The 14607-nt window shown below is 40.3% G+C and overlaps 1 protein-coding gene across 4 annotated transcripts in view; it reads left to right on the top strand.

The window, feature by feature from the left end:
- Positions 1-14607, top strand: part of SBF2 (SET binding factor 2) — a 313138-nt gene that overhangs the window by 289724 nt on the left and 8807 nt on the right. For all 4 annotated transcript variants that reach the window (XM_081154292.1, XM_081154291.1, XM_081154295.1 and 1 more), the window contains 3 exons: positions 10110-10236; positions 12354-12481; positions 13634-13867. In XM_081154292.1, the coding sequence (XP_081010418.1) occupies positions 10110-10236; positions 12354-12481; positions 13634-13867 (489 nt within the window). The remainder of the gene's footprint in view (positions 1-10109; positions 10237-12353; positions 12482-13633; positions 13868-14607) is intronic.

Here is a 14607-nt window from a genome sequence, read left to right as displayed (position 1 = left end):
GCACTGGCTGGTGTGGCTCATTTGGTTGGAGCATCATCCCATACACCAGAAGGTTTTGGGTTCAATCCCTGGTCAGGGGGCACACAGAAGGCAACCAGATCAATGTATCTCTCTCACATCGATGTTTCTCTCTCTCTCTCTCCCCCCCCCCCCCAGGTTCCTCCCTCTCTAAAGACAACTTTTTAAAATTTTCTTTTCAATTCCTTTCCTTTTAACTGAAGGAGAGTTGTAGGGGACTGAGTTTGTGTGGCTGAATTTGGCTTAAGTTCAGTACACTATTAAATGTGTTAAATGTCCAATTTCAGTTTGCAGAATTCTGCACCTTAACAGTCTCAGCAAAAGAATCCACTCACAGTAAGAGATGGAGGTTTTCATACAAGACATAACTCCCTTGCAGATGGGAACATCATTGCATCCCAAGGATAATAATTGCTTTGAATGTAATGCTTATGTTTTATTGTTGGGGGTGGGCTAGGGTGAGGTGGGTGGGAGTGGGAGTGTGTTCTGAAGAGTACCTCTTAAGGGTATGAACAGAGCATTTTGACATAAACTAAAATAAAGTACTAAATTACATTCCTGTTATTTTTAGAACGCATTACTGTAGATGCTAAAGCTGCATTATGTTATGTTACATAAAATAACTTGGGGTATATGTTTAATTTCTGGTAACTATTTTAAATAAGAGCTTAAAATTCAAATATTCTATGTAAACCAGTTAGTTCTAAAATTGAAAACAGTTTGAGTTTTAATGAAAACTCAAGTAGTTCTAAGTGAATGCTTCACAGCTGTAGAGAATAATATTGTTCAGGGTCTACAGACCCCTTTTGTATGATTTCAGATCTGGCTGTGCCACATTAAAAATTTTCCCAAACCCTCCTTTGACCTAGAACCTCATACATAATAATCTGAGTGGAGACAAGTCCTGGCAAGGCAAGCATATGACCTTAATTGCAGTATCTCAAGGATGCGTGGCTATGATAGGTATTGGCTTTGGTAAGGCAAATTATTTTGTGCTGAAAAGGGATTGTTTATTCATTGAAACACAGGAGGCTCTAGAAGACTGGTTAACAAATAGTGCTCCTGACTCTTGCTGATTTAATTATAAGGCAGTGTTGCATCATCTCCTTCATACTGGTCATAGGCATTTTCTAACACTCGTGTTTTACATGACTCTGGCTTTTGCCAGACAGTTCAAATTAGTGCTGTCCTCAGTCTCTCAGAGGCACAAAGTGGAGCCAGGCCCAACGACATTTAAAAATAAGTGCAAAGTTACGCTGCAGCAAGCGAAACTTGTCTAGGTGGAATGTGTTCACCATCTAACATGCCGAATACCAAAAGGCAGTCCATGGAAATCTGCCCAGACTTGTGCATTAGTGCTAGTAAGAGTTACAAAGAAAACAGATGAAGCATTGATCTTAAATTAGAACTGCCTCATCATGTAAAAAGCCATTGTTTACGCCAGTATATCCAGGTGTCAGATGAATTATAAATGCTAGATCACTGTTTCATAATAGCAACATCTGGCAGGGCTTTTTGTTACTTCTAAAACAAATTGGCTCAGCTCGAATGATATCATTACAGGCTGCTTCCTTTTCTTAAAATAGTTGAACCAAATTCAAAAGGAAAATACATCCTAAGTACAAAAATGAAATTTTTCCTAAAATTTGTCTTAAAAATACAATACCAAGGGGGGAAATATGTGTGATATGAATGAAAACATGAAGTATAAGAAAGCAGCTCCTTTATTTCAGCATTGGAATAAATCTTTGAGGACATCTTAGAACTTTTTCATTATTTCCTACTTTGAGGAAAACAAGTAACAGTTACAGCTTTGCCTTTGAGGTTCATTCAAATTGTAAATTGACTCACTGTGATCTGACTTTGTAGTATGATTCTCCTCACAGTTCCTGTCTGCCACCACTATGATAGGCCCCATTTCAAAGACAAAAGCTATTGTTTTTGAGCTAAGATGCCCTCACACAGGTTGATTACTCTAAAATGTATCCATTAATATTGGCAAAATACCTGTAGCTAATGGATTCACGGGTTCACGGTATACGCAAGAGTTTGGTGTCTGCCTGCTTCCCACTCAACTGAAAACTGGCAAAAATGGACATAATCCAAGCTATTTTATAACAAAGCAATTTTGCATTAAAGCTTATACTGTATGAGCCATAAAGTAAATCTGAGTTTGTATATCAGTCTGATTTACTAATTTTTGATCTTTAACAAATTTTTAACCTCTGTGTACTATATATACACATACACACACACACTATATGAATGATTAAAAATCTTATGTCAGCCCGGCCGAGCGTGGCTTAGCGGTTGAGTGTCAACCTAGTGATCCAGGAGATCAGGGTTTGATTCCCGGTCAGGGCACATGCCCAGGTTGCAGGCAGCAGCCGATCAATGACTCTCATCATTGATGTTTCTATCCCTCTCTCTCTGAAATCAATAAAGATTTTTTTTTTTTAAATCTTATGTCAAATGATTGGCACAGTACAACGTACACAATTAATGTTTGTTAAAACTTAATCTGTAAAATAACAAAAACTACTATTAGCTACTTATTTTTCTAGTGTGCGTCTAGAATGTTGACACCATTCTATATAGGATCTCTTGTAGCTTAAAATTTGTAATTCCTGAAAGCAAATCCAATTTTAACTTATTATATTTTATACCCAAAATCTTGATCTTTCCTGGGATTTGAGTCATAGTTTATTTTTAAATTTTACAAAGTACTTAATGGCCCATGGGCAAAAAATAAGACTCTATAAATTTATGTTTCTCCAAATTCCATTTCAGGTTCTCTTCTTATAAATAAGTGAAATTGGCAGATTTCACTCCATAATGGAAAACAAAACTAAAATGCTTCACATAGCTTAGTTTTTTAAATCTGTTTATTTTTTATCTTCATCAAGATACATACAAAAGTATTTTGAACAGAATTCAGATGATGCCTAAGTAGACCTTAAAACTCTGTTTATCAACATATTTTGGGAAATGCTTATATAGAATTAATTTATTGGCTGAGATACCTATCATTCCCAATTCTACATAATAAAGCTAAGTTTATTTGAAGCAGGCTTGCCTTTAGGACCCAAAAATCTTGTGACCAACTTGAAAAGATTCATAAAATTTGTGCCAAAGGAATCAACAGTTAGTTAAAATGGACAAGTTCCTTGAAAAACATGAGCTACCACACTCAAGAAAAAAAATACGTAATTTGAATAGGCATATTAAGGAAATTTAAATTGTAGCTAAAACATTTCCATGCTGAAAACTTAGGCCCAAGAGGCTTCACTAGTAAATTCTACTAAGTATTTAAGGAAGAAATAATAGCAATTCTACAAAAAGACTTCCAGAAAATGGAAGAAAAGGAAATACTACCCAACTCAATCTGGGAGACCAGCATTACCCTGGCCTGATGAAGCAGTAAAAGAAAACTATACACCAGTATCCCTGATAATCATAGATTCAAATTTTGTAAACAAAAACTTAGCAAATCAAATCCATATAAATCAGTATATTTAAAAAATAATATACCATGGTCAAGCAGGATTTATCCCAGGAATGGATGATTGGTTCCACATTTGAAATCAATCGGTGTAATTACCATATTAAGAAATTAAAAAATAAAAACCAACCCTGGCTGGTGTGGCTCAGCTGGTTGAGCATTGTCCCGTGCACCAAAAGGCCGTAAGTTCGATTCCATCAGGGCACATGCTTAGGTGGGGGCTCAGTCCCCCAGTAGGGGGTGTATAGGAGGCAGCCAATGGATGTATCTCACATTGATCTTTCTCTCCCTCTCCCTTCCTCTAAAAATCAATGAAAACATTTTTTTTTTTTTAAATAGTAATAAAATAAAAGCCATATGGTCATCTCAGTAAACTCAGAAAAAGCATTTGATAAAATATAACATTTATTCCCTATAAAAATTCTCAGGATACTGGGAATAGAAGGGAATTTGCTCAAACTGTAGATAGTATCTATTTTAGAACCCTACATCTAACATCATGCTTAAGAGTGAAAGATGAAATGCTCTACCCCTAAGATCAGGAATAAGACATGGATGTCTGCCTCGCCACTTCTGCTCAGTATTGTACTAATGGTCCTAGCCATGCAGTAAGGCAGGAAAATAATAATACAGACACATTAGAAAGGAAGAAGTACAACTAACTGATTCACAAACAACATGATTATTTATGAAATCTACAAAAAATTAACCATTGGAATATTAAAATTTAAAAATCATTATCATTTACAGTAGTATCAAAAAACATGAAAGAAATCTAACAAAATATGTTAAAGACGACACTGAAAAACTACAGAACATTACTGAGAGAAATTAAACACTTAGATAAATCAGGAGATACCTCTTGTTCGTGGGTCAGAAGACTTAATGTTGTTGAAATGTCACTCTCCCCAGATTGACCTAAAGATTAGTAGAAATTGGCAAGCTAATTCTAAAGTCCATATGGAATTGCAAAGGATCTAGAATATCTGAAACAACTTTGAAAAAGCAAATTGGAGGTCTAGCACTATCTGACTTCAAAACTTACTATAAAGCTATAGTAATCAAGACTGTGTGATAATTGGTGTAAAGACAAATAGGTCAATGAAACAGAATAAAGTGCATAGTCTCACACATACATGATCCGTGGAAAATTGATTTTTGATGAACATGCAAAAGCAATCAGTAGAGAAAGGACAGCCTTTTCAACAAATGGTGCCAGACAATTGGATTTCCAGATACAAAAAATTAATCCATTTCTAGCACCAATATAAAAATTAATTCAAAAGAGATCACAGACCTAAATGTAAGACTTAATACTATAAAACTTTTAGAAGAAAACATAGGAAGAAATCTTTGTGACCTTGGGTTAGGCAAGGATACCTTAGATTCAACACCAAAAGCATGATTGATAAAAGAATATATTGATAAATTAGACTTTTTCAAAATTAAAACCTTCAAAAATCACTGTTAAGAAAATGGGGGGGGGGGAATCACAGAGTAGAAGAAAATATTTGTAAATGATGTATGTTCTCAAAACTTAATAATAAGAAAACAGCCAACCCATATTTCTTATGGGCAAAACATTTGTACTTCACCAAAGATATACAGATGGCAAATAAGCAAATGAAAAGATACTTGATATCATTCATCACAAAATGCAAAATTAAAATCACAGATACCACTACATACCTGTTTTAATGGCTAACACTTTTTAAACTGACTCCCTCAAATGTTGACAAGGGTGTGGAGGAACTGGAACTCTCTAACACTGCTGATGGGAATATACAATTGTACAACCATTTGGGAAAACAATTTGGTCATTTCTTAAAAAGTTAAACGTACCTATTTCCATGTGATTCAGCATTTTATTCCTAGACATTTATGCAAGAGAAATAAAAGTTTATGCCCTACAAAGACTTGTAAATAACCATTTATAGCAGCTTTATGTATAATAACCAAAAATGTAGAAGCAACTCATTGTCCACAGGAGAATGAATAAACAAATGGTGGTATGTCCATACAATGAATACTACTTAGCTATAAAAAAGAATTAACTACTGATAGCTTGGATGCATCTCAAATAATTATGCTTAGTGGAAAAGGGCAGACAAAAGGAGTACATACTTATGATTCCATTTACATAAGATAAATGCAAATTGATCTGCAGTGACAAAAAGCACATCAGTGATTGCTTGGAGAGGAGATTGCAGAGGGAGGCAGAAAGGTTCATTATCTCGATTGTGGTGACAGATTCACGGGTATATAGATATGTCAAAACTTACCAAATTTTATACTTGAAATATGTGCAGTTTGTCATTTGTCAGTTATAGCTCACCAGAAGGAGAAGGGAGCTTGTGGACTGTGCCTTTGGGAGACCACTGTGGTATGTACTGCAAGAGTCCAGGTGTCCCATTTACAAGGAGGGAAAGGAACCAATGAGTGGGACAAACTGAGTTCCTGGGATGCATGACAAATGGAGAAAGTGTCATCTTTCTCTCTTACTGGAAATTTCAGCATCATATTTTGTCTTTCTTATCGTGGTAGAAAAAACATTTCAGAAAATTCCTTGTGTTTCTTAATGTCAGATTCCAAATGTGGTATCTAAGTATTAATCAGCCCAGAATTCAGGTCAATCTGATTTTTATTTTCATTGAGAAATTCTTACATGCTTGCTGCTTAAACTGTTGCCAAAGAGTGAAAAACAAATTGCTCAGCATCTTTTCTTCCTTTTTCAATAGACCTGATAATTGACCCCAGTTTGGGGGCAGATTGTATTTCAGCTCCAACATTAGCAACTACAGGTGTTAGTGTAGCACACAGTTGCAGACACACACACACACACACACACACACACACACACACACACACACGTGTTTCCAAGTCCAGGGTTTGTGATGAGACCAGTCACAGCACAATGGGTTGGGAAAGCATTTTTCCACTTGTAAAGAAAGGAGTTTTGCTTCTAAGCCCCAGCACGTGATCTCCCTGAAATGCCTGTAAGTTCATCTTAAGGTCAAACTCACTATCATTTCCATTCTACTTTACCTCAGAAGTGATTCTTCAAAATTATATTCCTCAGCGTATTAAATATCAGAATAATCCAGGAAAGATACGTACATGTATGCGGCGAGTGGTTTCTGTGGCTAATGGTCATGAGAGAAATGTTTTGTTGTTTTGGGGCTTTGTTAAATAAAAGTTTTTAAGAGTTTTTAGGACCTGTTGTGGACTGGGCCAGTGAAACAGCTCTGAACTCTTCTTCCCCTGGGCACAGTGAGCCAGGGGGCTGGCCTGTGACTCCTGAGGTTCATTTCAAGGGCTGTTGGGGCAAAGTTGTTCTTGGAGCTCACCCTGCCTGAGCGCATTGCAGATGTCTCTTCCTGAGACTCTCATGGTAGGGAACCAGGTTTCTTCCTCCTGGGCCTGTCTCCTCTATCCTGCCACTCAGTCTGAGTCACACCCCCCCCCATCATGTACGCGCAGGTCCCTTGGAGTGGTGCTCTTGATTCAGAACCAGGAGGTCTGACTAGAGGTCTTTGCATAGCATTAAAGGTCAGGTCAGGAGGGAAAGCACGGGAAACTGTCGGTCTGCACGCTGGTTCAGAAAGCAGACGGGGCCCCCTGAGAGCCAGGCCTAGTGGAGCACCGCACCAGGGCCCATGTCTGCTGGTGTGCGTTTGTGTCAGTAGGGACAAGTGTCTGAAAGAGGATTGTTGTGCTAGAGGACGTGGTTGATGTTTGAGCCAAAGACTAGAGACCTAACAAAGCAAGGAAAGAAAGCTATTTTTTAAAATTGTATTTTCCATTTTAGAAATGGAAGAAAGTATTACTAATTGTAATAACCACTTACATGAACTTACTTTTATGCCCAGTTATAATGCTTCAAAATAATAACTTGATCATTAAATATGTATCAGATTAACTTACATTTTATTTAATTATAACTATAAACTCTTCAAGTATGCTTTAGCTTTATAATTAGTTGCTCAAATAATATAATCACAGGAAACCCATGTTATCTATTTCTTTCATTTTCACTGATGAGAGAATTCATACTTAATACATATGCTTACAGTTCTAAAAAACCTGGAATATGGCATACTACCTAGCTCGTCAGAGCCCTGTCACAGTTGTCCCATGGAAAGCTCTCCTGTCCCGTGGAGCCTGATGCAACAGGAAGAGCAGTGGCTCAGGGCAGGAAGTCAGCTCCTTTGCTTAAGAGTCAGACTCTCTTAAGTCTTCCTAAAATCCACTATATTTTGTGTTACTTATGAGCTAAAATTTTAGTTCAATTAAAAAGCCAATAAGAAAGTGTTGGAGAAAGAAAAAACTTTCAATCATCACAGAAAACTAGGTTTCTGCCCAGGTGACCAATCAATGATATCCGGATTATGACTTTAAATTCCCATTGACCTATTGGGCAATCTGCATATTGTCCACATTCCTGCTCACTTTGGCTGACCAAGTGTGGTTCCACATTGCCAAGTTAAACATGGAGAGGAAAGCTGGCTCCTAGACAGCCTGCCAGCAGTGTTTATTTAAAACAGCTTTTAAGCAAGGACAATTATTGAAACTTATCTCAAGCAAACGAAATTCTCTAACTAGTCGTGAGAGGTGGTTTGAACAATATAGAGGTGAGATTGCTGGGCAGTTTGGAGAGTGTCACGAGGTCATCAGCCTACCTTCTGCCAACATAAGATAGCTCCACAAGTCTGCAGATTGCTTGCCTGGAGTATGCTATAGCCCAGGGACTAGTCCAAGCTCTGCCTTGCTCCCTCCCTCCCGTATCATCCCCTTGTCTTTATTACTGTGTCCAGTGATCTCACTGCCTAACATACTGATGAAAATTTAAGTTTAAAAGGCATGAGCCCCTCCGCCTTCCCTTGTCACGTGAACATATTTCTTTTTTATCTACTTTTCTATCCCTTCTCATTTCCAAGACTGTTTCCTATTTCTGGGCCCCGGCCCTGTTCACTCTTGTTTTCCCCGGGCCTTACTCTCAGTTATCAGTCTCGCTACGATTTGTTCTCTCTGTATTGGCTGCTTCTGTGTTGCCTTCAGACAGGCACAGTTTCTTTTCTCCAGAAAACCTCCCTTGCTATCTCCCTAAATGACCTTCTCTCCTTGTTCCTTTCGCTGCCAAACTTGTGTAAGTACAAGTTTTATTGTTTATTACATACTGTTACACCGCAAGTGCCTGGAAAGCAAGAACTGTAACTTACATGAATTTCTTTCTGTCAGGTGCCTAGCACAGGAGAAGGTAGTGAATGGGGCACAGACCTTGGAGCCAAACAAGCCGGGGTTCACGTTTGGGCTCCCTAGTCTCTGCTGAGTGACGCTGGGCAAACTGCTGAATCTTGCTCATCCTTGGCTTCCTTATTTGTAAAGTGGTGATAAAAATGCCTGTCTTCGGAGGATCTGAATAGACATTTTTTAAAGAAGATATATGAATGGCCACGAGGTACATGAAAAAGTGCTCAGCATCACTAATCATAAGGGAAATACAAATCAAAGCCCCAGTGAAATCACCCCATATCTGTTAGGACAGCTGTCATCAAAATGGCAAGAGGTCACAATTGTCAGTGAGGATGTAAGGAAAAGGGAACCCTGCTTGCTGTTGGTGGGAATGTAAGTTGGTGCGGCCACTGTGGAAACAGTGTGGAGGTTTCTCAGAAAATTAAAAATGGAACTACTGTATGATCCAGCAGCCCCACTTCTGGGTACATATTTGAGGGAATGAAATCACTCTCTCAACGAGATATCTGTGCCCCCATGTTCACTGCAGCATTTTTCACACTAACCAGGATATGGAGACAGCCTACTTGTCTATCTATGGATGATGGGTAAAGACAATGTTTCATATATAAACAGTGAAATACTGGTCAGCCATGAGGAAATAAGGAAATATTTCTGTTTGCAACAACTTGAGGGCGTTACACTAAATTAAATGTCGTAGAAAGATGAATACTGTATGATTTCACTTGGATGTGGAATCTGAAAAAGCCAAACTCATAGAAACAGGGCAGAATGGTAGTTGCCAGGGTCTGGGGAGTGAGGGGCATGAGGAGATGTTGGTCATGGGGTAAAAACGTCCAGCTATAAGAAGTTCTGGGGATCCAGTGTACAGCATGGTGACTATAGTTAACAGGTACTGTATTATATACTTGAAAGTTGCTAAGAGAGTAGAGTTAAATGTTCTCCCCCCAAAAAATAATAATCATTGTGTGAGTGAGGGAAGGGCTACCTATAACCCTACTGTGGTAATCATTCCATGGATATACATATCAAATCATCACGTGTACACCTGAAACTCACACAGTGTTTTGTCAGTTATATCTCAATAAAATCAGAAAAAATGATGTCTGTCCTGCAGTGTTGTTATGGAGATAAATGAGATTGTGTTATAACAGCCCTAGCATGGAGTCTGGCACATTCAAGGTGCCGGAAAGGCTGGCTCCCCTCCCCCCGCACTCATGGCAGGATTCAGCGAAGCGACCATGCAGCTCCTGCGCGTCTCAGCTCAGCGTTCAGGGGCATGGCCTCCACTTGTCTGGCTTGATACGTACTCTTTTCTTTGCCTTGTGTGTTTCAGGTCCACCACCAGTATCCAACCGAGTTTGAATTCAATCTCTATTACTTAAAGTTCTTGGCTTTCCACTATGTATCTAATCGCTTTAAAACATTTCTCCTGGATTCTGACTATGAAAGATTAGAGCACGGTACGTGTTTGCACGCTCTTGTTTTATCTTTTTTGTTACTTTTGTGTGTTTTTATTTAAAACTCTGATAACGTAACTGCCCTCACGTGTGGGAAGGCCATTTTAGGGTTTTGCCCTGAACTACAGAAGCACAGGGGATGTGAAACACATGCCCACATTCTGAGGCGATGTGCTGCGTTAGCTCTTAGGCACTGCAAGTGGTCATCCCCATAGCTCCTTTGAACAGTTAGATCGCTTACTATCTTAATATCTCAAAGTGGTATCACTGTCTGGGGGAAACATTTTACTCAGTTTTTCCACCCCTGGCACACTCTCTGGGTGGGAAATGTGCTCTTGGAGGCAGCGTGAGTAGCAGTGAAGGCCCTGGGCTCTGGAGCAAACAGACGTGAGTTAAATTCCAACACCAACTGAATATTTTGGACAAGTACAGTACCCCTCTGAGTTCAGTTTCTTCATCAAAATGGCCCTTTGAGTCACAATGATCATAGTAGGAAATATTTTTAAATTTCTTAGCACAACTTGCTAGCACATAGTAAGCACTGAATAAATTTTTGGCATACCGTCATAATTTTTAACAGCAGTAGTAGTCGTATAGAGTAGATGCTGAAACTCAGCCCCTGTGAAAACATTCTCCAAGGAGATTTTACATTCCTACCTTGGTTGTTGTAGGGAGAGAGGAGGGAGCATACACATGACTAAGAAGGTGAGCAAATTTTAAAAATCAACAATTTTCAGAATATTACAGGTACCTGCATAGTCATAACAAGGACTCTTTTAGTAGCTGAAAGTATTTACTGACATTCTCAATTTAAAATATGAAATCAGGAAATACTGCTTTCCAATGCATGCTATTAAAATTGCCTAGTAATCCTGGCCGGTGTGGCTCAGTTGGTGGGAGCATCGTCCCATACACCAAAAGGTCAAGGGTTCGATTCCCAAGTTGTGGGTCCAGTCCCTGATCAGGGTATGTACAGGAAGCAACCCATCTATGTTTCTCTCTCACATCAGTGTTTCTCTTTCTCTCCCTCTCCCTTCCTGTCTCTCTAAAATTAATAAAAAGATATCCTCGGGTGAGGATTTAAAAGAATTGTCTAGTAAGATATTTCATACTTTTAGTAAGGGAGACAGCACTGGTAAGACCGTGTTCCATCCTGTTTATATTTCCAGACCTTTGTTGACTCAAAGAATTGTCATTCCACACATCATAATCAGAAACCCTAATTTGTTAAGCACCCGTGTGTTGGGAAGGCATTAAGTAGAGCTGGTTATACTGAACATTGGAATCACTTGGAGAACTTTTAAAACAACTAATACCTGGAACCGATGCTCAGAGGTTCTGATTGATGGTCTGAAGTGAGACCTGGGCATTGGGATTTTTTAAAGCATTGATTTTTGACTGAGTCATTTCATTCAAAGCAAGACAGCATTATTAAGAGAGGCACCCATCCTGGCCGTTCAAAGAAATACCTCCTGCCTCACCCCAACACATCTTCCTCTCAATTAAAAACAAAGTGGGCTCATGTAATAGACTGTTGAAAGGTACAAAAATAATATCAGAAAATCCCTGAGAGACTCCCCTAAATTAGGCTTTTGTTCTTAAGTCACCCAGCAGTCCAGACTACACCCTTCTGTGTTCCAAAGTCTCCATGACCATGATTTGTGGTGTCTATAAACTTCTAAACAAGAAAACACTTGAAATGGCTTCATAATAAACAGCCCACGGCTTTAAACAGAAACATAAAATTATGCTCTTAACTGAGTTTCATCAAATCAACTCTAAGTCCTTCCATTTTCTCTTGAAGAATGTATAGAATGTCTCCATGCTGGACTCTGGGGATCTCAACATAGATGCAGAATGTAGATTGGAAGAGAGTCGTGATGCCCTGTAAATGCTGGAGAAATGTTATCAGCTGTTTTCGTTCCATTTGGATTTGTTTCCATGTAACTGTGAAGTTCATTCCTATCTTTAGCTTTGCAGTTATTTTCTAAGGTTTCTGCACGTACATTGCTGTTCCTAGAGCCATAGGAAATATTTCACTTTTCATCTGCCACATGCATCATGCTTTTAGGCAAACTGTTGATTTATTTGAGTTTTGTTGAATTCCTTTGGATTTACAGGAACTTTATTTGATGATAAAGGAGACAAGCATGCCAAAAAAGGAATTTGTATTTGGGAGTGTGTTGACAGAATGCACAAGAGGAGTCCTATTTTCTTTAATTATTTATATTCACCAGTGGAAATTGAGGTAAGAAAGCATTTATGTTTCATTTTCTGAATGTTTTGTGTTAAAGTTTTCCTTACTTTGAGTGTGCACAAGCTGTTTAGGCTTTTTATAAACATTTGATTAGGTTTCATACCAGAAGCTATTCAGAAGTTTGATAGAACATAGCTTTGGGTTGTGATGGAATTGAGACTGTTCACCAAAGTCTTGACCACAAAAATTAGGATCTGGCCCCCAGACCTGGAAGGGATAACTTCAAGAACATCAAAGCAAGTCAACTTTCCCCAGGAAGAAAGAACAGACAAAACTTGAAACCTCTGTCATCTAAACTGACAGATCTAAATACTTTAGAAAAGTTTCCTGAGTCCATTTGTGCCAAAGCCATGGGAGAACCCCTGTTGGAAGCAGGAGTGTTTAGAGCCCATTCCGGGAAGGATGACTTCCCAAGCGCAGCCATACTCTGCCACACACATCTCTAAGAAATGAGGCTGAGGTGGGACAGGCTGGTTTGATAAGCAGTAGCACCTTACTGAGGAGCAGAAGGCCCTTGCCCTGACCCCATGCATCAGGACCCCACTCCGGCCTTTCTCCTGCTGCCCCTTCCTCATGGGGTGAGGGGCACAAGAAACCAAGAGAATGCCCCTCCTTCACCTAAACCACCCTCTGGTACCTCAGAATTCCTCACCCAAATTCTCCAAGACTTAGCCCACTTCTCTGAGTCTGTCTCCCAAACCAGTGCATATTCCCCTAGGCCCAAAGGGCAACTATGATGTAGCTTTTTGGCAGGGAGTGGACAGAGTTTAGCTGCTGGCCAGGGGTATACACACACATTCATAAAAGACCCTCAGAATATAGGACAGAGCCCAGGAGGAGGAGCAGGGGGTCAGCCAAGGACGGGGCTGGGACCCCTCCTCAGTGCCACACACTTTCTGGTGTAGAAGTCCAAGGAGTCTAAGATTGGAGCCTGGCCTTGCAGGTCATTAAGGAGTTATGTTTGTCAAGATAGGATAGAACATATTTAATCATTAATTTTGATGCATACATTTAAATATTTAGGCATGTGGTAATTGAACCTCCATTCATATTCTTGCCCTGGACCCTGCAAATTTTAGGGGCTGGCCTGCAAATAAACTCGGGGTCAAGATGAGACTATATTTCAGAATTTTCTTTAAACAGGCCCTGAAGCCCAATGTGAATGTCTCCAGCCTCAAGAAGTGGGATTACTACATAGAGGAGACCCTGTCCACAGGGCCTTCCTATGACTGGATGATGCTGACCCCCAAGCAGTTCCCCTCTGAGGACTGTGAACTGGCCGGAGGTGCTGGCCCCCAGAGCCAGAGGAGGACAGTGTGGCCGTGCTATGATGATGTCAGCTGTACACAGCCCGATGCACTCACCAGCCTCTTCAGTGTAAGTTGGCAGTTTGTAGGCACACACCCGGGGCCCCGTGGAGGTGCAGGAGGCCTTGGGAACCAGGATGGTTAAGCCTGACTAGTTCACAGACTTCTGGGCGTGGCTCTCCCCACTCTGGTCAAGGTAGCACTCCAGGGGGTTGAGGAAACCAAACTTGCTCCCCAGCATCAGTGGGGGACCAGGCTCAGCTGCTGGAAAAGAGTCTCAGTGCAAATGAGTTTTCCAGCATTTCGAGGAAGCAGTCAAGCAATTGGAGCACTTTGCAGCTGCCCAGCTGTTTAACTGCCCAGGCAGCCTGAGTCAGGCTGGGTTATGGCTTCTGTCGGTGCTTTGCTTCCTCTGGTCAGACATGTGGGTAGCTGATGGCCTGACGGGAGTACTGCCAGCCGTCTTCTACAAGGAACATACTGGCAGCAGCCACCCTGGTGAGAGCCTCAGCCCCAAGGAAAGATAGGGGCCAGGCAGTTCCTAAAGAGTCTCTGTCGGTGTTCTAACTAGGGGGAGCCTCAGTGAGAGCTGTCAGAGGCACTGCTCTGACTGCCAGCCCCCTCTCCGAAGGAAACTCTGCTCCTTAGGAATTTCTTAGTTCGTTCTTTCCCCATCTGGTTTGAATCATGAGTTGAGGGGTTCCTCTGTCAAGGACAGACTCCTCATCTACCTCAGCTATTAGGGTTTGGACACTGGCCCAGTGCTTGACCTTTTGCTGTGGCCATCAGATTTCCAGTAGACTGGCCAAG

Source organism: Miniopterus schreibersii (genome assembly GCF_964146895.1).
Source record: "Miniopterus schreibersii genome assembly, chromosome: 12".
Classification (NCBI taxonomy): Eukaryota; Metazoa; Chordata; class Mammalia; order Chiroptera; family Miniopteridae; genus Miniopterus; species Miniopterus schreibersii.
Note: the sequence above shows the minus strand (reverse complement) of the source record. Positions and strands in the feature narration are given on the sequence as shown.